This window comes from Pristis pectinata, chromosome 4 (genome assembly GCF_009764475.1).
Source record: "Pristis pectinata isolate sPriPec2 chromosome 4, sPriPec2.1.pri, whole genome shotgun sequence".
Classification (NCBI taxonomy): Eukaryota; Metazoa; Chordata; class Chondrichthyes; order Rhinopristiformes; family Pristidae; genus Pristis; species Pristis pectinata.
The window spans coordinates 68679645-68702969 of NC_067408.1; the positions used below are offsets into that span (position 1 = coordinate 68679645).

Here is a 23325-nt window from a genome sequence, read left to right on the forward strand (position 1 = left end):
GGTATCATCTGCAAACTTGTAGATGGAGTTGGAGCAGAATCTGGCCACACAGTTGTGAGTGTATAGGGAGTAGAGTAGAGGGCTGAGGACGCAGCCTTGTGGGGCACCAGTTTTGAGAATAATCGTGCCGGAGGTATTGCTGCCTATCCTCACTGATTGCGGTCTAATTTGTTAAATCGGCAACTGTGAATACTATTCTTTCAAAACCATTGCTGTTAAATCACTTTGGACTGAGGTGAAGAAATCCATGAACAGCCATCTGTCCCTCTTCGTCACTAAGACGTCATCTGAAACCAACAGTGTACTTGATGTGATTTATAAATGTGCCATATCAAGAGACAGCAAGCAACAATTTCTGCAAAGTGTTTTTTTGAAAACTGAAGTATGTTCCTTCTGTACATACAGGAGAGAGCTGAAAACCAAGCTCAATGGTCATTGGTGATTCATCAAACACCTCTTGGTCATGTTTTATTGTAGATCAGTAATTTAATCAAACAAATGTCAGCCACGTTGTCAGAACAGTCATTCATTATAGCACCCACCATATGTTCAGCTCAGACAGTCAAACACCTGCCAGTCTTTCTTTTCGTTGATGTCAAGCAGAAGGCAACTGAATATATAAGAATGCATTAAACAAATGTACTTGACTAATTTTAGAAATCAGTGCCAAGATATTGTTTTGGTGGAAAGATAGGAGAGCACGTGTAGTGTATGACCTCCTTAAGCTGTGGAGTCTGATAATGCAGTCGTGCTCTTCCAAAACCTGTGAAAAAGGGACCTTTGTGGACTTCCCTGGCTCTCCACTGGAAGGTACCGATCATGCTGCTGCACTGCTCACTCTATGGCTTGTTCAGTATGAAATTAGAAGAGTACTAATGACATTAAATGGGTCTATAAATTGGTGCCTCTCAGTCGCTCCAGTAAGGGTCACTGGAGTACTAGTAGCTATGGCAACGGGTTTGTAGGTCAGTGCCTTCCCCCCACTGCCCTATTGGGATATGGGAGTGCATTGGTGAAGTTACTGAACTAGCAGTCAGAGCTCTGGATCATTGATCCATTTGAATCCCACCGTGGCAGCTGGAAAATTAAATTCAAATAACAAAATAAATATGGAACAATAGCTATTGTCAGTGATCGTGACTGTGAAGCTGCTGGAATGTTGCAAAATCCCATCTGGTTCATTAATGCCCTTCAGTCTGGCCGATATGTGACCCCAGGCTCTCCATGAGATTGACTTTTAACCACCTCCTCGATTAAAGGACAGTTGTGGTGTTCAGTAAATGCTGACATTGCCAATGATGTGCACATCCTGTGAATGACTAAATTAAAAAGTATTGCATGTTACTGCTGCCTCTAGTCTGATGCTCGGCTCCATATTTTTGAAGATGTTTGCAGAAATCTCTTCCATATTGATGAAAATGTAAGGGTCAAAATATATATTGGCACTTGAGTGCAAAAAATAGCTTCCCAGGAATGCTTCAAATTTAAAAACCTTAATCTTGTGTTCAAATTTCTCAATAGCCCATCTCATCCCTATCTCTGTAACAGGCCCCGATAGTTGTCAGTCCTATAGTTCTGTTTAATCTCATTCCTTTAGCTCTTCTATTGGAGGCTGGTTTCAGCCACTTAAATGCTAATCCTGGATTTCCTTCCTTGAATCACCTCAGCTCTTTCTTCTGCTTTACCTCTTTGACCAAGCTCTATTCTTTCTTTCGTGTGGTGTCAGTTTTGTTCTGATTGCACTCCTTTGAATGCTTTGAGAAATTCTATCTCTTATAAAAGCATCTTGTAAATGAAATTTACTGTTGTTATTAAAATCAAAGCAGAAAAAAAATTGCAATCTTGCCTTTTTTTTGAAGTGGACAGCTAAAATTCAAAGCTCTGAAAAGAGATCTATTGGCATCATCAATATTTCACAGCTTCTCCATAAAATGCTGACAATTCAATGTGGTCTCAGCAAAATTACACATGAGTAAATATTTTTCAATTATTTATAAGTGATTTAAGTACATCCTGGATCTATGTTTGAATAAGATTTTAACAAACATTTGGGTATCCTTTGAGGAAATAATTGAGGAACACTGATAAATTTGGTTTTACTACCAGTCTGTGCTCAGGTGAAAGAGCAGCTTTATTACAATTGACTGGGAAAAAATACTTGTGATTCTGCATTCCAGTGAAAAATATGGGCAAACATTTTTCAATGCTCTGCCGTACTATAAAGAGGCCTAAAATCTGTTTGACCTTATATGAAGTTAAAAGGATTTTTTAGGCATTCCAGCTTTCAGAGACTGGGTGGTCAATGCCTGCTCTAATTTTCTTGTGTTTTGACAGGTGTTGGGCTATGTTTTGTTCTGCAATTCCCTGTTTTAAACATTTTCCTAAAATTATGCTGCTCTAAAATGAGCAAGCACTAAAGTTGGTTCCACCAAATCCTTCTTTTATTGTTGCAGCCAAGTCAATGTCTCCAAATAAAAAGTGCCTCTCTTGCCTCCACAGCATACTGGGGGACCACACATGGCTACAATTGGTCTATCCTGCTTTCCAGTTTTCTTCTCCCCGCCTCCCCCCACCCAACTGGAACATATTTGAGGACCACTGCCAACTTGGTGGGAGACTCAAGTTGGATGGTTTTAGATGGCAACATGATTTAGGAGTCTTTGTGATTATTATCATCCTTTCCTCATTGAATCGAGCAGTTTGTATCAAAACAAATAACATTTAGCACAGGCAAAGGCATCTTAAATTGGCACTGTTTGGGGTTAGGGAGGTGGGGATGGTACTGCACCAGTTTTGTGCCCTGCCAATGTAGTTCTGTCAAACCAAGCTTTCAATACATTTGCATCAAAGCAGAGAAAAGCAGATAGATCCTTGGTTAACAATGGGGAGGGGGGCAATAGGTGTTGAGAGCGTACTGAAGGGATAGGGAAGGCGTTAAAGGGTTGCAATGGGGGAGCGAAGGTCAGAGCATCAATGGTCAAGGCATTAAGGATCGGACTTATGATAGAGTTGTGGAGATGTCCCAACAACCAGAGTCTGATGGGGGAATTGGAGGTGTTATTGGGAGGTGTTGGTGGATAGCATAAATAACAGTGTCAGTTGTGTGAATATTTTTTACCACATGACATACTTAAGAGAGGATCAACATCCTGGACTCCTGCTTGTAGACCAGAAAAAAATGATCCATTTTAACTAACAGACTTGAGGATCACCAGCAACCAAACAGGAGGTTTAAGAATGACCATGCCATTCACAAGCCTTGGAAGTATAAATGTATCTCTTGCAAATGCTGTCAAAATATGGATCATGCACCACTTGACAATACTTGCGCATCCCAAATGGCTCCTATCCATTTATGTGTCATGGGATCAGGAAGAAATTTTTGAAACCAGCCACCCTAAGAGGTTATGTCTTGGATTAAATTATTTTACAGAGCACATAAAAATATGATACCTTGCCAAAGAATTTCTCGACCACCAGCTTTTCCACAAGCTTTTACGCACTTAGTAATTAAATAATGTTGACTGGGTAGCATCATAGTCTTGTGTCTCCAGAGACACAAGCCTATTATCCAGCCTGACACTTTGGTCTGGTACTGAGGGAGGGATCACATGTCAGGTGGCATCTTTCAAATGAGGCAAAAAAAAACAAAGAGGCAACTCCTCTCTTGAGTAGCTGTAAAATATCACATAGCAGGATATTGTAGACAAGTAATGGAATTCTCTCTGGTGCCTTGGCCAATCAATATTTATCCCTTAGCAAATATCAGAAAACAATTTTTTTTGTGGGATGAGGATGCTGCTGGCTAGGCCAGCATTTATTGCCCTTGTGAGTGGCTTGCTTGACGGTAGTTAAGTTTTAACCATGGGAGTGCCTTTGTAATCCTTTGAAAGTCCATTTAGATAAGGACGGTGGATTTAATTCCCCAATGACCAAGATGGTGACCATCAACAGTGTAAGCTCTTCATTCCAAATTTTTGATATTGTGAAAGATGTTACCTAAAAATATGTACTTTTTATTAGTTTCATAAGGCATCCCGGCTCAATTGTTTATTCAGTGCACATTATTGGCAGCATTGATGAAATTAAAAATGTAAGTGAATTTCCATCTTGGACATCTCTGAATAATATTTTATAACAATTCGAATCTAGTCGCTATTTATTTATTCATTCATTCACAGGATATGCATTCAAACATGAATTGACAACAAAACTCACAGCTGAGCAGTTATCACCATGTGCCTGTCTATATGCGAAGCCATTGTATCTTGTGCAATCATCTGACCACTGGGTGTTGTCAGTAACAATAGATCACAACATCGCTTAAAGGAACTTGTCCAAATAAAGATTACCATAATGTGCTCATTACTGGCAAGGCTAGCATTTGTTGTCCATCACTTATGGTCTTGAGATGGGGCAATTGAGCTGACTTTTCAAACCAATGAAAAATAGATAGAAAGCCATTGAGCCATTTCTACTAATTTGCTAAAAATCAAGAGGCCAATTTGTTTAAACTAACCAATTGTCCTATCACAAATATCTAAAAAAAAGATATATTTTTTGGAGTTTAGAAGCAGGTTGATTTTATCTAAGATCTTAGGAGCATAAAAGCACAGATGTCAAGATGTTTCCATTAGGAGTTAATCTCAAATGAGGGGACATGGTTACAAAATTAGAAGGCAGTCATTTAAAACTGAGGTGTGTAGGAACTTCTCACTGAGAGTGGTGAATCTCTGGAATTCTCCACCCAGTTTGGTTGTGGAGGCTAGATCATTGGGAGACTATAAATGGAAGGAGATAAATCTTTGAAAGATCAAGGGATTGAGGGCCATGAGGAACTGACACATAAAAGGAAATGAAGGCTGGGGTAAATCAGCCATGATCATATTGAATGGTGGGACAGTCCTGAAAGGCTGAGGGGCCCACTCCTGCTACTATTTTCTAATGTCTCTAACATTGTGGGAGACATTGTGGGAGAAAATCATCCAAAGATATATTTTCCCCTTCCTATCTACTTCTCAAGGAAGTTTCTCTCTAGAGGAAATGTACATTCTCAACAAGGATGTGGTGAAGTTTGAGGGGAACAGTTTGTGAAAGGGGAAGTTAAAACTCCCCCAAAGTCTGAAAATAAATTCTGTGTGCATTGTCAGTGCAATGAGATACACAGAAAAATGGCTATTAAAATTGTAATATCAAAATAGGGTCACTAATAAATTAATGTGAAATGTAAGCTGGTGTAAGGGATGGCTGGGGTGAAGGTGTTATGTTGGGCTGGTGTCTCCTGTTTGCATGCATTTACAACAGGCCAGTCATTGCAGAAGTCCCGACTGGGGATTTTTAGTAATTGACAAAAAAAATTGTTTATTGTGCAGTGAAATACCTTTGCTTAAATTGAGAGATTACAATAATGTTAATGTAACCACTGACTTCAGGGTACCCTTCCCTTTCTCTCTACCCTTGTATGCTACGAGCTGATCCCTGCATATACTCACCAGAAGTTGTTCCTCACTGGATTATCAGTCATTCTGCTGATAATCCAGTGAGGAACAACTTCTGGTGACTGCCCAGTTAGCCTTTCTCACTGCAGTATCTTTGTGGCTGTGTCTTACCCTCCAATAATTGCTGCTTTCCCCTTGATGTAACACTGTTCCACATTGCTCCTCCCCTTCTGGTCTGCACAAACTGGACTTCAGGTCTCTTCCCCTCTCTTGCCTGGTATCTGTATTAATTGTTTGATACAATCTTTAAATGTTACAAAGTCATAATTCTGGATTATGTTCTAGGTAGAAACAATTTCAATGTAACAATGGTATTATACTTCTCACTTCCATGAGGTTACAAGTGGGGTAACAGTCTCAATGAAATTACATACTCACAATTAGGTTACATGCCAAGTGGGGAAAATAACAACTTTAAAAACATCCCTGCTTCTGTTCAAACCAAGCCAACGCCACGTTGACACAAAATACCATGTGTAAATACACAAGTCCTTCATCATTCTTTCTAAGAGTTTTTAATTCTCTCAATAATACTTAACGATTAGCATTTCAAAAGGTTTCTGAGGATAGAATTCAAACATAAAGTGTGTATTATAACCAATATTGTGAAAATGTGAACAGTAAAAAGCCCCCAAGGGTCAGATACATGTTTCTGTCTCTCTGTCATTCTGTCCTCACAGCTAATGTGTTTGCAAGGCCTTGGTTCTCTCAGGGCATACAGGAATACTACACTTTTGGTCAATCTATGGATTTTTGGCCACAAACTATCTTAACCTTAAGTTGCACAGTCCCATTAATGTAAGTAGTTAGTAACTCTTTCTGCAGATGTGGTTGCAGTCTGTGGAAGAAAAGCTCATGAAGCATATTATACAAGGAATGTGTTTGTGACGCATCAGACCTAAAAGAACGAGCCTGAGCCTGTAGTCCAATGCTTAACAATAAGGACTTCTCAGGAGCTTCAAATGTGACTGGACCAACACCATATTTTGCTCATATCAATAGAAAGCTCAGACATAACACAGGTACATTTATCTGACAAACGTCTAACGCTGTTCAGTATCCTAAGAAGTAAACTATTCACAGTGATCATGAAGAAATTTTCACACTATTCTTCCTATCTTACCATTTTTGCAAAAGATCCCCAGAAAATATTATCATACAGATGCTATGCAAATAAGAGTTTTGAGAACACTGGCCTAACTACAATATCTATTCACATAATCAATTCTTAGAAATGTCATCAGCCTTATTGAAGTTCTCAAAGGGCAGGCACAGTAGTGTAGCGGTTAGCGTAACGCTATTACAGCGCCAGCCCAGTGACCCAGGTTCAATTCCAGCCACTGTCTGTAAGGAGTTTGTACGTCCTCCCCGTGTCTGCGTGGGTTTCCTCCGGGTGCTCCGGTTTCCTCCCACATTCCAAAGACATATGGGTTAGGAAGTTGTGGGCATGCTATTGTTGGCGACGGAAGCGTGGCGACACTTGCTGGCTGCCGCCAGAACACTCTATACGCAAAAGATGCATTTCACTGTGTGTTTCAATATACATGTGACTAATAAAGATATCTTATCAATTAGCCATGTATTGGACAACACTGCAGTAAGCTCAGCCTGTGCAGTCAATTCACAGTGTCAGCCCAAAATCCCATCTCATCCTAGCTCATGCACCCTCTCCCCACCCTCCCATCCTCAGCCCAATATCAAAAGCAATGGTTTCCCATTAGTAAGACCATGGCCTGTGACACAAGGTACAAAGTGTCAGTTGGAAACACAAATGAGAAATATGATGCAGACTTCAGCTGGGAGTTAAGTGCAGCTATAAATCAAGTCTCACCCTTTACACAGATCAGTGAACCATTTCCAACTACTTCATAAGATGAACTAATTATCAACTGGAGATATATAAAATCAGAAAAGATTATCCTGATTAGCAGTGTTTCCAAATTTCTCAAAGGTAGTTACTATGTTCAATATTGTGGTGTGTTTTCGATATAGGAGAATAATAGCTAAGACTGCATAATATCAAGTCATGTATATGCACAAAATGGTGAAGTATTATAGGATCTACGAATGATCAACAGTATGACAGACCATAACCATCTTTATATACCTGTTGGGGTGATTAGTTCTAAATGGGCTCCCAAAATCCTACCTTGCAAGAGAGTAACCCAGGCACATCAGATATCAATGCAGAGTTTATAACAAGAACTTTAAAATCCAAGACTTAGCTAGAGTGGGGTTTGTGCCCTGCACTGATTCAATTCAGAGGCAAGAAGCTACCACCAAGCCAAAGTATATCCTCTTAGACAAAATCATCATTCATCAGAACTGCTGAGAGGTCATTGACCTGAAACATTAACTTTATTTCTCTCTCCATAGATGCACCCTGACCTGCTAAGTATTTCCAGCATTTTGTTTTTATTTCAGATTTCAAGCATCTGTGTGTTTTTGTTTTTCTATAATGTGATTTTGTCTGATGAAGGTAGCAGAGAATTTTTGCACAGAGAAAAACCTGGATAGTCATATCAGACACAGATCAGCGTTATCAAAATTGTAATTAAAACAATGTGCTTTGTCTGGCTTAGAAAACTCAGGAGAGAAGTTGTTTGTGGTTGAAATCCAGTTTGCTTTTCTAACACTGTTGAATCTTCAGTTATCTGAAGAATAACAAGGTCCTCCTAGAGGGTGAAAGTTATCTATCAGATTCCCTTTGTGAGAGATTATGTCACATCAGGTGACTAAAGCAGAGAATCTAGACTATCGTCCCTAGTACAGAACAGAGAGAGTGCTGCACCATCAAAAGTGCTGACTTTCAGTTGAGACCTTGAATCAAAAGCCCAGTTCGCCTTCTCGGTTACATGTAAAATATTCCATGTCATTATTTGTTAAAGAACAAGAGAATTTCCTGCTGTAACCTGACTAATGTTTGTCTTTTAATCAACATTGGAAATAGATTATCTGGTCACTTATTTTGTTGTTTCCAGGATTCTGCAGTGTGGAAATTGGTTGTTCATTTTCTGTATGAAAGGAACTATGCCTTGACGTGCTTCAATGGCTATAAAATGCTTAAGGGCATTGTGCATGATGATACATGAATACACAATCAATTTTAATCTGTTCGTAAGAGACAGAAGATTGCCAATTGGAAGATGATAACTCCTATGCATTTGCAGAAATATAACAATTGCTGGAAGGCATTAAATGAATTTCATCAGAACTACCAATCTTAAATGTGCTGAGAACAGTGAATATTCAATGCATCCAACTCACTTACCTTGCTGCTGTTCCTACATTATATGCTAATATTTACATTGATTATTTTACCTGATCCAGAGACACCCTGGAGACCAAAAGTAAGGCAATCATTTAAGTCTTCCCCCCCCCAACTAAAATAAAAGAATAAATTGTATAAATTAAAGTGGGCAAATAAAAATTTATTTGACTAAGTAGTAAAGTGAGTAACAGGAATTAATTGGTGTTACAGAAAAGGGAGTGGTAGGATGAAAAAATATAAATAGTAAATATCATGAAAAATTATGAAAAAGAAAATGGACCCTGTTTCAGTTGTTTTCATATAGATAGAACAGCATCCTATTTTTCACTGCTATATACCAGAAAATACTTCATCTGACATTTCATCCTTTTGAATCAAACATCAGCAATCCTCAAAATATAATCTATTGTATAAAGTGCCTAATGTATTTGCTGATGTAAAGACTGTGATAGCAACAACGTGGCATGGTACTACCAAAATAAATTGCTATTGTTCTGAGGTGTTCTTCTTCCTATTGTTTCTACTCTGTGTGTTCTGAGGTGGCTGCTCCATCCAATGTAGGATCTGCAGAATCTGCCACAGGGAGGGTAGGAAGTGTTTGCAGGGTCTATGTGTGGGTAGTAGTGAAGGTGGTTTACTTCTATTATTTTTGCTGGTTTCTGCATGCTCCTGATGTATAGAACGTAGAACAGTACAGCACAGAAACAGGTCCTTCGGCCCACAATGTTGTGTAAAACTAATTAAATTAGTAGTCAAGTGCCCAACTAAACTAATCCCTTCTGGCTACACAATGTCCATATCCATCCATTTCCTGCACATTCAGGTGCCTGTCTGAGAGCCTCTTGAATGCCTCTATTGTATTTGCCTCCACCACCACCCCTGGCAATGCATTCCAGGCACCCACCACTCTCTGTGTAAAAAGCTTGCCCCGTACATCTCCTTCGAATTTACCCCCTCTCACCTCAAATGCATGCCCTCTGGTATTAGACATTTCAACCCTGTGATGAATACACTCAAAGTTCTCAATTCCATTCTGGATGCTCCATCTTCATTTTGACTAGTTGCAAGCCAGGGACTTACAAGAGTCAATGAAGATATTACATTTTTTCAAGAGGCTTTGAAAACATATTTTAAGTGTTTTCACTATCTTCCATTCTCTCATGCAAGTCAAGTACAAACTTAGTGCTTGGCCTCCAAACTTACCAAGTTTACCTCCAAGTTGGCCTGTATAGACGGCACAATGGCACAGCTAGTATAGCCACTACCTAATAGCTCCAGTGACTCAGATTTAATTCTGACCTTGGATGCTGTCTGTGTGGAGTTTGCACGTTCTCCCTTTTACCACATGGGTTTCCACCAGGTGCTCCAGTTTCGTCCCACATCACAAAGATGTGCAGGTTTGTAAGTTAACTGGCCCTGTAAACAGCCCCTAGTAAGCAGGTGAGTGGTCAAATCTGGGGGAGCTGATGGATTGTTGGGAGAATAAAATGGGATTAATTTGAGATTAGTGTGAATGTGTGGATGATGGTTGGTGCCAACTTGGTGAGCCGAAAGGCATGTTTCCATGCTGTATGGCTCTATGACTTTATACATTGGATTATATAGGTCAAGGTGTTGGTGGCCCTGGCAAGGCTGGAATTGATTGTCCCTCACTGAAAATGGCAAGAATAGTTGGTCTCTCTTAACCTGCTTGCCATAAGTGAAGTCTTCTGAACTTCTGTTGCCTGTGCCTTAAGTTGTGCCAAATTCCTTTCAATCATTGCATCTGTGTGAGTGAGTTACTTAGATTCCCAGTCAAGTAATACCATGATTTTAAAATTCTCATACTTGTTTCTAAATCTTTCCATGGACCCACCTTTCTTTATTTCTATAATTCCCTCCAGTCATTTAACACTGAGAAATTTGCATTCCTCCATTTCAGTCTGCTTAATCATGTCCAAATTTAATAACTCCACCATAGGTCTCTGTGCTTTTAGTTCCCAAGTCCTTAAGCTTCAGGAATGTTTCTGTAAACCTACCTATTCTCTCTACCTTCTTTTAGACAGTCCTTAAAATATAGATCTTCGAAAAAGCTTTTATTAGTCTGCCTTAATATCTCCTTAGATGGCAATGTGACAGTTTTTGTCTTTAACACTCATGTGGAGCCTCTGAGGATTTTTGCCTATTAAAGGCTGCATATAAATGGAAGTTGTTGTTATTGGTAAGAGTCCAGTGCTGGTAAGAAACTGGAATCACAAGTGGCGAGTTCAGGTGAGTCTTACGGATCTCCTTACAGATCTCATCTTTGAAGAATATCGTGACTTCAAATTGTAAAATTATGCACATCTTTTCTACCACTATCGCCCACTCTCTCAACAAACTTCGGTCAACAACAACAACAACAGAATCAACAACCAACTTAGTGCTTGGCCTCCAAACTTACCAAGTTTACCTCCAAGTTGGTCTGTAAGGGCGGAACAATAGTGCAGCCAGTGGAGCTGCTGCCTCACAGTTCTAGTGACCCAGGTTCAATCTTGACCTTGGATTCTCCCTGTCATCGCATGGTAATGCTCCAGATGCTCCGTTTTCCTCCCACATCCCAAGACATGTAGTGATAGTATTGCGGTATAACATAAAGATAGAACATTGACTCAATATTAAAGGCATTAGAATTTAATGCATTATTGATTTGATAATTAAATTACTGATCTCTGCGGTAATCCACTGATTTTAAACCAAATCAGCATTTATCAAAGAGATGTAAAAATCCAGGCAGTATTCATTAAAGGCACATTTTGTCCTGTTTAAAATCATTTCCCCTTAAAGGGAATATGGAGCATCTTTCTCATCTCCAAAAAACTTCCCACTAGAGTGGAGCTAATCTATAGGACAAATGGTAAACTGTTCAACCTGCATCACCTACTCTAGGCTGAAGGTCACCTGAATCTCAGTCATCAAGCTACTGTGCACAGACAACATATGTTACATGTGCTTTTGGAGGTTGAGCTTCAATTCATCATCAACCCATTCACTTAAATATACGAAAGGATGGGCATCACACTAAACATAATCAAACATAGGCCCACTGTCAACCTGCCCACTGAATAATACTGAGAAAAAAAGCACAGTGGGGTAGCATTTCCATCAACCTGGTTCAATCCTGACCTTGGGTGGTGTCTGCAGAGTTTGTATGCTTGTGTCGTGACTGTATGGGTTTCATCTGGAAGCTCCAGTCTCCTCCCACATCCCAAAAACTTGCTAAATGGCTACTGTAACTTATCCCTTTGGTAGGTTAACAGCCAAAAAAACGAATAATAGGGAAGTCGATGGGCATGTGTGAAAGTAAGTAAGGGGAAAGGGGCTAATGGGATTGCTGTTCAAATGCTGCCATGGACCCGATGGGCCAAATGGCCTCCTTCTGTGTCATTATAAGTATAAAATAAGAAAGCATAAAGGATAAAGTGACCCACACGACACCCACTAAACCAATTAGTGTTCCGTCTTTCTGAGCCCTTTCTCATCATCCTAGCAGTATATTTCACAGAAGTGACAGCCTGAAATCATGGTGGGAAACATATCAACAAAAATAATATTATGACCATTTCAGTCTAAGGAAACTTACAAACTATACAGTCGTGGGAACTAGTTACTTTGTGTTTCACTAAGAAGCAGCTCTTTAAGTTGGTTTACTAGGTTTCACCCCTTCCTTTCGGTGTTTACAATAGCTGAAAAGGGTTTTATTTGGAGAACCAGTGGTTTATAGAAAAATGCTAACATCCTGAAAGAGGACAGGACTTTTTAGTTGACAATACTGCTGGCATTATCCCACGACTGGGCATCCAATCACTCTGCTGTGAACCATATTGCACTATTGCTTGCATTACCTCCAGGTCTGCACAAAAGCATGCAATCAACTCACTGACCATAACTGCCTGCTCCTTGATGGCAGCTGTCTATTCCCAGGTGGCAACTCTCTGCTCCTAGATGCATTCAGCAATGTAAAACGTGTACAAAGCATTGATTAAACTGCACTTGGTATTGTGTGCAGTTCTGGTCACCATGCTAAAGGAAGGATGTGATTAAGTTGGAGAGGGTGCAGAAGAGATTCACAAGGGGTACAGGGAGAAATTGGATAGGCTGGGACTATTTTCCCTGGAGTGAAGGAGGCTGAGGGGTGGCCTTATTAGAGGTTATCAAAATTATGAGGGGCATAGATGGGGCAGATAGTCACAGTCTTTTTCCCAGGATAGGGAGTCCAAAACTAGATTTAAGGTGAGAGGGGAAAGATTTAAAGGAGATCTGAGGAACAAGTTTTCCCACACAGCAGGTGGTGTGTAAATACAGTGTGCTGCCAGAGGAGGTGGTAGAGGCTGGTACAATACAACTTTTAAAAAAACATGGATAGGAAAGGTTTAGAGGGGTATGGGCCAAATGCAGGCAAATGGGATTAATTTAGATAGGCATTTTGGTCAACATGATCAAGTTGGGCCAAAGGGCCTGTTTCTGTGCTATATAACTCTATGAATTTCTATCTATGAATGCACTGTTTGGCATGGACTGCAACTTGCTGAGACAGATACACTTCAGCTGGCTTCACCCCATGACTCAGAAACCATCAGGCATGAAACTATGGGAGTCTCACTGCTGGCTGATAGTGAAGTGCCCACGGCTTCCAAATCCACAAGAGGTCCTGGGAGATTACAGAAGGACTTCTTTATACATTTTGACATCTCTTGCAGGCTGTGTGGCAAGACATACCAGGCATATCAACATAGATTCACAAACGCCTTCCTATGTTCCAATACTGTAGTGCTCATCTGATTCTTCTATTGTTGGGCAACTTCTCCAGGCTGGTGAGTCTTTGGCATTGGAAGGGGCCCCTACTGTTTCCCAAGAGGTAGTTTCTTGCAACCTCATTCTGCAAAACAAAGGGGAAAGAATGTTGTCATGGGTTAAATTAATGTGTGTGTGTGTGTGTGTGTGTTTGTATTTCTGTGGGTGTGTGTGCTTGTCGTATGTTGCTGTGGAGAGGATGTGTATACTGCAAGGCTGCATATGTCAGCTAAAATTAGAAGGTCAGAACATTAATCTTGATAAAACACATAAGGTCTTGGAAGTTTTTCCACTGCCTCGGAGGGCTGTGAAGGCACTGGCACTAAGTAAGTTTAAAACAGAGATTAATAAATTTCAGGATATTAAGGGATCAAATGATATGCGGATAATGCAGGGAAATTGTGTTGAGGTCAAAGATCAGCAATGATCTTGATGAATGGCAGTTCAGTCTCATAGGACCAAATGACCTACTTTGTTTTCTTACTTTCTTATGAGAAGTTACCTGATCTGTTGAGTATCTCCAGGATATAAGAACATAAGAAATAGGAGCAGGAGTAGGCCGTCTGGCCCATCGAGCCATGAGCCTCAATAAGATCATGGCTGATCTGGCCGTGGACTCAGCTCCACCTACCTGCCTTTTTCCCATAACCCTTAATTCCCCTACTATGCAAAAATCTATCTAACTGTGTCTTAAATATATTTAATGAGGTAGCCTCTACTGCTTCCCTGGACAGAGCATCTCGCTGGGAAAAGCAGTTCCTCTTCGTCTTCATCCTAAGTCTATTCCCCTGAATCTTGAGGCTATGTCCACTAGTTCTAGTCTCACCTACCAGTGGAAACAACTTTCCTGCCTCTATCTTATCTGTCCTTTCATGATTTTATATGTTTCTGTAAGGTCCCCTCTCATTCTTCTGAATTCCAGCGAGTATAGTCCCAGGTGATTCAATCTCTCCTCATAGGCTAACCCCCTCATCTCTGGAATCAACCTGGTGAACCTCCTCCGCACCGCCGCCAAAGCCAGTATATCTTTCCTCAAGTAAGGAGACCAGAATTGCATGCAGTACTCCAGGTATGGCCTCACCAGTACCCTATACAGTTGCAGCACGAGCTCCCTGCTCTTAAATTCAATCCCTCTGGCAATGAAGGCCAACATTCCATTTCCCTTCTTGGTAACCTGTTGCACCTGCAAACCAACCTTTTATGATTCATATTCTGGACATAAAAAGGGCAAATTTTCTTAATGCTTGGGTGAAGATAATGGTCTAAATTGGTCAATAAGATCAATCTGCAGGAATATGAGAATGAACTGCCTTTTACAATGTGAACACCCTGGTGCTCTGCAGAAAGAAACATTACTGACATATAACAAACACACGTTCAAAAAGACATCTGGTAAAGAGTTATTGCTCTAGACCATAGAACAGTACAGCACAGGAACAAGCCCTTTGGCCCACCATGTCTGCGCCGAACATGATACCAACCTAAACTTATCCTATCTGCCTGCACATGGTATGTATCCCTCTATTCCCTGCTTGTTCGTGTGCTCATATAAATGCATATAACATTGTTATCATATCTGCTTCTACCATACCTGGCAGCATGTTACAGGCACCTATCACTCTTTGTGTAAGAAAACTTGCCTCATAAATCTCCTTCAAACTTTTCCCCTCTCACTGGAAAATGACTCTACTTTGTCTATGCCTCTCATAATTTTATAAACGGGCTTTCGGGATTTCAGAACACCCGAGACGGAAATCTAACTTTACACAAATTCTCATGTAAATTTTAAATAATTTTTCAAGACAGTATTAATACTAAAAAATGTTTTGTGGTATTCATTGGATATATTGGATACAGTATATCATTACTTTAATTAATGGTAGAGTGAGTATAATTCTTTAATCAAATGTTCACCCTAAGTGTATGTAGAGCAATACAATCTGGGTTACTATAGAAAATGGATGTTTCTGACTTATGGAAAAAAAAACTAATGGAGGCTTCTCAGGAACAGAACCCTTATGTAATCTGGGGACTACCTTTATTTCTATTAAGTCACCCCTCAGCCTCCGCTGCTCCAGAGAAAACAATTCAAATTTGTCCAACCTGTTTATAGCTAATGCAATCCAGGCAACATCCTCATGAACCTCTTCTGCATCCTCTCCAAAGCCTCCATATCCTTCCTATTGCATGGTGACCAGAACTGCATACAAGACTCTATATGTGGCCCAACCAAAGCTTTATACAGCTGCAACGTGACATCCCACTTTTATACTCAATGCCTCTACCAATGAAGGCAAGCATTCTATACACTTTCCACTTTTGTTGCTGCTTTCAAAGAACAATGGACTTACACCCCAAGATCCTTCTGTACATCAATGCTCCTACAGGTCCTGCCATTTATATTTTTCTCTTGCATTTAACCCCCTAAACGCATCACCTCACTCTTGTCTGGGTTAAACTCCATCTGTCATTTCTCTGCCCAAATTTCCAACTGATCTATATCCTGCTGTATCCTTTGACAACCTTCCTGGTTATCCAGAACTCCAGTAAATTTTTGTGTCACTTGAAGACCTACTAATCAGATTACCTACATTTTCATTCAAATCTATATAACAAACAACCGAAGTCCCAGCAGTGCTCCTTGCAGAACACCACTGGTCACAGACCTCAGGTCAGAAAAACACCCCTCAATCACTACCCTGTTTTCTCTGACAATGCCAATTTTGGATCCAATTTACGAACTGACAGTGGATCCCATGTGACTTAGTTTTCTGGACCAGCCTATTATGAGGAATGTATCAAATGTTTTACTAAAGTCCATGTAGATAACATACACTGCCCAACCCTCACCAGTCATCTTCATCACTTCCTCAAAAAGCTCAATCAAATTTGTGAGGCAGGACCTCCTCCCATTGCTAACCCTAATGTCCATACCTTTCCAAATACGAGTATATCCTTTCCCTAAGAACCTTGAATAATCTCCCGTTTTGTCCCTTTGCCCTTCTCAAAGAAAGGAACAACATTGGCTACTCTCCAGTCTTCTGGTACCTCGCCTATGGCTAAAGAGGATCCAAAGATCTCCGCCAAGGCCCCAGCAATTTCCTCCCTTGCTTCCCCCAGTATGCTGCCACAGATCTGGTTGAATCTAGGCAGATCGTTCCAGGCGGCTGCTTTGAACGATGTGCGCTGGTGACAAAACCCAGGCTTTGTGTGTGTTGGGCCGGGGAGCCAGGTGTACCGGATGCCGGCTGCAGATGCGCATTCCCTCCGCTTGGTGTTGGATTCACCTGGTGGCCGTAATGATTGGCAGACGAGAACGGCCACACCCCTCGGGGAGTTGGGGTTGGGGGGGGGGTGGGGGCTGTCGTCCGGGTGACGCGGGGCGGCCTCGTTCTGGCGCACAGGTAGTGCTGCGAGCGAACGCCATATTGAGAGCGGAAGCGGCCGGCGGGCGGGCGAGCGAGGAGAGAAAGGGAGGGGAAGGGAAGGGAGGCGACGGCTGGAGATCCGGCACCCGGGAGCGGAAACGCGCGGGGAGGGAGCCGAGGCCCAGCTAGGCCGCGGAGGCGTCGGAGAGCGCGGCCGGTGGCAGCTTTCGAGCCGCCTGCTAGCCGCTGCGCTGAGCTCGATCCCCCCGTGCGCCGGGCCGCCGCCGCCGCTCTCCGGGAAGATGCCGCTCGCCCAGCTGGTGGACCCCTGGCAGAAAATGGCTGTGGAGAAGGAGAGCGAGGTGAGCCGGACCCGCCGGCAGGACGTCGTCAACTTTTCCTGTCCGCGCCCCGCTCGCGGTCTGCTCCCCGTCCTGTCTGCACTCTCTGAAGTGACCTCTACCCCATCCCGCAGCTCAGCTTCTTCGCCCCCCCCACCCCTCCCCTCCCCTCCCCTCCCCTCCCCTCCCCTCCCCTCCCCTCCCCTCCCCCGGGTAATTTCCCCCGCCTGCCCAGACATTCTTTCTGTTCCCTGCTTTCCAATAGCTCCGGATCCCGTCCATCTCCGCTCCAAGCTCCGAACTCAATCTTACTTCATGCCCCCCTGAACTACTCTTCTAACCCCGACTTCCCCTCCACTTTCTCTGCCCCCCACCCCCGATCGGCATTCGGCATTACTCCCGCCCCCGATCGGCATTCTTCTCCCCACCGTGATCGGCATCAACACCTCCCCCCCACCCCCCCCCCCCCGATTGGCATTCCTCCACCCCCTCCCCCTCGATCGGCAATCCTCCTCCACCCCCACCCCCACCTCACCAGATCGGCATTCCTTCTCCACCCTCCCCCAACCCCCCCCACCCCCAATCAGATCGGCCTTTATCCTCCACACCCAATCGCCATCCCTCCCTCCCCCCTCCGATCGCCATCATTCCCTCCCTCCCCCCTCCGATCGCCATCCCTCCCTCCCTCCCTCCCCCCTCCGATCGCCATCCCTCCCTCCCTCCCTCCCCCCTCCGATCGCCATCCCTCCCTCCCTCCCTCCCCCCTCCGATCGCCATCCCTCCCTCACTCCCTCCTCCGATCGCCATCCCTCCCTCCCTCCCTCCCCCCTCCGATCGCCATCCCTCCCTCCCTCCCTCCCCCCTCCGATCGCCATCCCTCCCTCCCCCCTCCGATCGCCATCCCTCCCTCCCCCCCCTCCGATCGCCATCCCTCCCTCCCTCCCTCCCCCCTCCGATCGCCATCCCTCCCTCCCTCCCTCCCCCCTCCGATCGCCATCCCTCCCTCCCTCCCCCCCTCCCCCCCTCCCCCCTCCCCCCTCCGATCGCCATCCCCCCCTCCCCACTCCGATCGCCATCCCCCCCTCCCCCCTCCGATCGCCATCCCCCCCAATCGCCATCCCTCCCCAACTCCTCCTCCCCATCACCATATTACCATTCCTCTGCCCCTCCCTCCTCAATGCCCCCCCCCCAGACATATTCACTCCTCCATGGGACTCATCCTCTTTCTTCTCTCACATGTACACACACACACACACACACACACACACACACACACACTCGTTTTCCTCCACTGCCCTCCTCGGGCTTCTCTCTTGGATTCCACCCTAACTCTCCCCTCATCGTGACTGTCCTCTGTCATCGCTGTCATTTCCCTTGCACATTCCATTAACATGTACAGGTTTTAGAGTTTGTCGCTTAGTTTTCTTTGTGTCTGGCAGGGTACAGAGAAGGAGGATCTGTATTTCGAGTCTGTCTTAACTTTTTTGTCGTCACTGTTAATAGGGTGTCCCAGGTCTTGGGTTAAATCAGCTGTGTGTTCCAGCTCAGTCATGATTACAAAGTCAAGTGTCGTATTTAGTCTGTTTAAAAAAAAATTGAATTTGCTGGGATCTGCATTTTTATTTCGACTTTACAGTCACAGAATATTTTTTAAGATTTTGTGTTCTTTAGTGTTTCCCTATAATCTGCAAAGTTTATGTGAAAACTTTGTTGCAGTGTATTCTGTAATGTTGCTTTTGCCTTCGTAAAACCAAATTAGAATTCATTTGAATAGCTTTTAAGCCCAAGTGAATTTGTTGATTTATTTGTCAGCCAATAATGGAAAGTATCGGACAGGTCACTTGAAATATTTTCTTTATAAAGTTTTCATTTGAAATACAACTGATGCAAAAGTGAATCTTAGCAATTTGCTGTTGTCTCCAAAATCTGAAGTTTCAGAGCCTGATCAAAACCTGGGGCGCTTTAGGCTTTTGTTAAATGTTAAGAATTACTTTAAATTTAGCAATTGTTCCTTTTTAAAGTTTTAATAGTATTGGATCTTGTACCTTGCACAAATTGATGTCAGTCTCATGACATAGCCTATTTGAGGTTGGAAATATTCCATGTGGCTGCTTCAGTCACAATCTTTATCACTTATGTGCAATATGTTAGAACTGTTTGTTTTTGGCGGTGGGGGAGTGGAGTGGGTGGTATATAGGTATTAAGGTCTATATTCAAGTCTGCTTCTGATTTCTAATCTCTAGGAGTTGGTGCTGTTTGTATTACCAATTTAAAGAATAGAAATCATCAGTAAAATAATTGATCAGATGAGAAATTGTTCCTTCAGTTGAAATTGCACAAGTGGATTACCAGATCATTGGCAACTTTGTGATGAACTTCAGGAATGCTTTATATTTTTCAACCTTAAGGTGTCTTAAACTCTTTCTCTTGTATGTGTTTTGTAAAAAAAAAGTTACACGAGATTGGCAGGATGTTGCCTGGGATGGAACATTGCTGCATTGAGGAGAGACTGAATAGGCTAAATTTATTTGGAGGAAAGAAGGCTGAGGGAGGACCTGATGAAAGTATCTGGAATTACGAGGGGCATAGGTGGGTAGATAGTAAGAAACTTTTCCCCTTGTGGAGGTGTCTATAACCAGAGGGTATAGGTTTAAGGTAAAGGGTACGAAATTGAGAGGACTAGGTGGGGGTGGGCAGTGGATGGAATTTTCAACCAGAGGTTGGTTGAAATGTGGAATGCACTGCTTGAGAAGGTGGTGGAGGTAGGTAAACATTTAAGAAATGTTTAGATGAGCACTTGAATTGCCATGAAATAGAAGATTTTCGCTAGTGCTGGAAAATCGGAAAAGTATAGATAAGTACTTAATGGCTGACTCATATGATGGGCCAAAGGGCTTGTTTCCATTCTGTATGACTCCATGCCAATTCTTTCCACAACTTTTATAAAGCCAAATGCATTTGGCTTTATAAAAGTTGTGGAAAGAATTGGCATGAATGAATGTACCATTTAGCAGATTAATACATTTAGTATTATAGCTTTTCAAAATTATAACACTGTGGCTGTGTGGATTGGCATAATTGCTTCCTTAATACTGTGGTTGGTACTTATTTATAGCATAAATATAAACCATGATTGCTATAAAATGTACATACAAAAATATGATTAACACTTTATAATAGTGATAACATGCAAAATGTAAGTCTCTTACTGCATATACTCTGCCTGAAATTGTTCACTGGCTTTTGCAAAAGATGAAGTTTCTTCTCTTTATGTATTTTTTTGCCCCGCAGTCAACATCGTTTCCCCTATGTAAACTTCTCCACAGCCAGAAACCAACTGAGAGCCCAAACAGGGGCACAACACTACGTGACTCCACCACTCGATGTCAGGCTAGTAATGCTATACAACTTAACAGTTCTTCACAGTATGAGGTATACTTAAACACTTTGGAACATTTCTCTATAACAATGTAGAATTGGTTTAAAAAGATGCATATTAATACACAATGGAAAGTGTAAACAGAAATTGCCAAAAACTGGTTAGCATTTTCAAGTGGAAGATGAATTAAATTTGGGTGATGGACGTGCAGATATTGATTGTGGGTGGAATAATAAAATCATTGTCCAGTTGTATCTGTGACTTGTCCATTTTAATATGAACCAATACCACTGTTCATTTCATAAATGTTGTAGGGTTTTGAGGATTTTCCTTTGTTGTAGGCTTCTGAGAACATCCTTAAGGTCATGCCTTGAGAATAGTTTGAGGGTCTCCTTATTCATCATCATTACAACAGCATTTTGAGTTTTGTTGGTTTGAATACTTGAATTCAAAGAACTAATATACTGGTTTAACATCATTGATTCTTCAAGTTCACTTATAGTCTTAATTAACACTTTGCTTTTGGTAAAACCTTTCTGAAATTTCTTGCTTGAGCAAGTCAACAACTTAATAAAAGGCTTTTCATTTGCAAAAAAGAATATGACTAATAACCTTTTAGCTCTCCCTCAGCCTTGAGCTCTCCACAATGATGTTCACAGGCAGAATGTATTGATAGAATTTTGTGGAATGATTTAAAAAAAACTATTTTAGGCTGATTCATCTTGCCACCTTAATCAGAGTGAAGATATTATGAGCACATACTGCTTGCACAGTCCATTCAACACAATTGAGATCATTATCTATGGGTAGATGGAATATTTTATTTTATGGGGATTGTTAGGGGTTGTCTTGTAACATTAGGCCTTTGTTTCCTTAGGTGATACACAGGTGAGCTAGTGTTCCCCACCCCTTGCCAAGTCAAGTGGTAATCTGTGCTGTTTGCTGATCAACTTTTGACATGTTATTGTCCATTTGCTAACACTGGCATCCCATTCAGCACATGAATTATCATTTTGCCCTTTGCAATTTATTTTAGCTACCTGAGAGCCATCCTCGCTTTCCTGTTTCTTTATTCCCCCAGTAATGTGAGAAATGATGTAAGGATCTTCCAATTGGACAACTGCCCAAGACTCTGAGTCTGCAGATGTGATGTGCACCACTGAGTTTCCTGAAGGGCTCTGTTGACTGAGTTTGGTAGGCTGGTCCTCTGGAAATCTGTGACCAACCTCCATACAAAGATGGCAAGTAATGCTTACTCTCTTGGGTGATTGACAGAGAAAACCTTGGAGATGTTTTATTTTCTTCGTACCCACAGTCACCCAAAATGGTGAATATCTTGCAGCCTGTTTAATCTCCTTTTTAAAAAAAAGCATCAATATTCCTTTGCCCCCTCACTATCACAAAACTGTTTTCCTTGTCTGAGTCTCAGATTGAGCCAGAGGCTCCTACTCAGCGAGAGGATTATTGCCATTCTGCAGTCCAGTGCATTAAAAAGTCTTGGCAGAGCTTAATTACTGAAGGGGGAGGCCACCCGGTGATGTGCACAGGTTGTGACATAAAGTTCCTTTCAGTGTGGTTTATGGATGTTTGGTGAATCTCTGCTGTTCTGGCCACTTTCTGACCAGAAACAAAGATAAGTAAGGACATTTATTCCTGTTACTGTCAATTAACAGGTTGGACCTTCCAGCCCAAGATGATAACTGTAGCATGCTTGTGAGACCTTTGGTTCCTAGAGAGCTCTGCTGCAGTAATGACTGGCTTTGAGAAGATTAATTAAGATTAATTGTTGTAATTGGTCAACAATTGCATTATATCGATTCAGGGCAGTAAAAGGGAAATTGTTGTAATTGGTCCAATTTCATCATATTTTCATTGTTTTAATCTTGTCTTCTTCTTCTTGGCCTTTCTAGTCATGGTGTTTAATACTTTTGCTAAGGTTTGTTTCCTAGCTACTTTTCTCTCCAGATTGACATCTGATTTCCTGGTTTTGAGATGACAGTCTGATTGTGCCAGTATCTTGTTGTTCTGCCCATTTCTGACTCAAATGAGATTCAATGAGCAAGCAGAAATAGAACATATTTCATAGAGCTGTGATGTTTCCCATAAGCAGCACTGAGGTGATGTGCAGAGTTCAATTACTCAGGCAGATAAAGAGCTTGAGTTAAGAATGGATGTTTGGGAGAGAATATAGCCATGGTTTAAAATTGAGGATTTGAAGTATAAAATGAGCCATGATTTTATTGAATTGTAGAGAAGGTTTAAAGGATGAATGGCTTACCACTATTTTTCACATCAACTGTCTTAAAATATTTACGGATTCATTGTCCAGTGGTGGGAAGCAACAGGGATGTGAATTCACATTGCATGTTTACTTTATTTCTGACTAACAGATTAGCTGTTTTCTGCTGGTAGGTTATGCAGTCAAATGATATCCGTTTTACTTGCAGTTGAAGGTCAGCTATTTGTTTTTTTATATAACTAATGCCTTTGTTTATTGTAAAGCCATTTATCTGTTGTCATGTAGGAGATGCAGTAGGCTCCCATGAACAGCATTGTGATTAAAAACTGAATGATCTGTTTAAATGGCATTGGTTAAAAGATTAAAATGAGTAATAACTAACATCTTAATAGCTGATGGAACATCTAAAACCCAGAC

General features: G+C 41.8%; 1 protein-coding gene across 2 annotated transcripts in view; it reads left to right on the forward strand.

The window, feature by feature from the left end:
• The first annotated feature begins 16957 nt into the window (after window positions 1–16957).
• LOC127569448 (ribosomal protein S6 kinase alpha-3) overlaps window positions 16958–23325 on the forward strand; it is a 78321-nt gene continuing 71953 nt past the window's right edge. The window contains exons 1-2 of one of the 2 annotated variants that reach the window (XM_052014096.1): window positions 16958–17311; window positions 20582–20722. In XM_052014096.1, the coding sequence (XP_051870056.1) occupies window positions 17252–17311; window positions 20582–20722 (201 nt within the window). In that variant the 5' untranslated portion in view covers window positions 16958–17251. The remainder of the gene's footprint in view (window positions 17312–20581; window positions 20723–23325) is intronic. The other variant, XM_052014098.1, reaches the window with a different exon arrangement.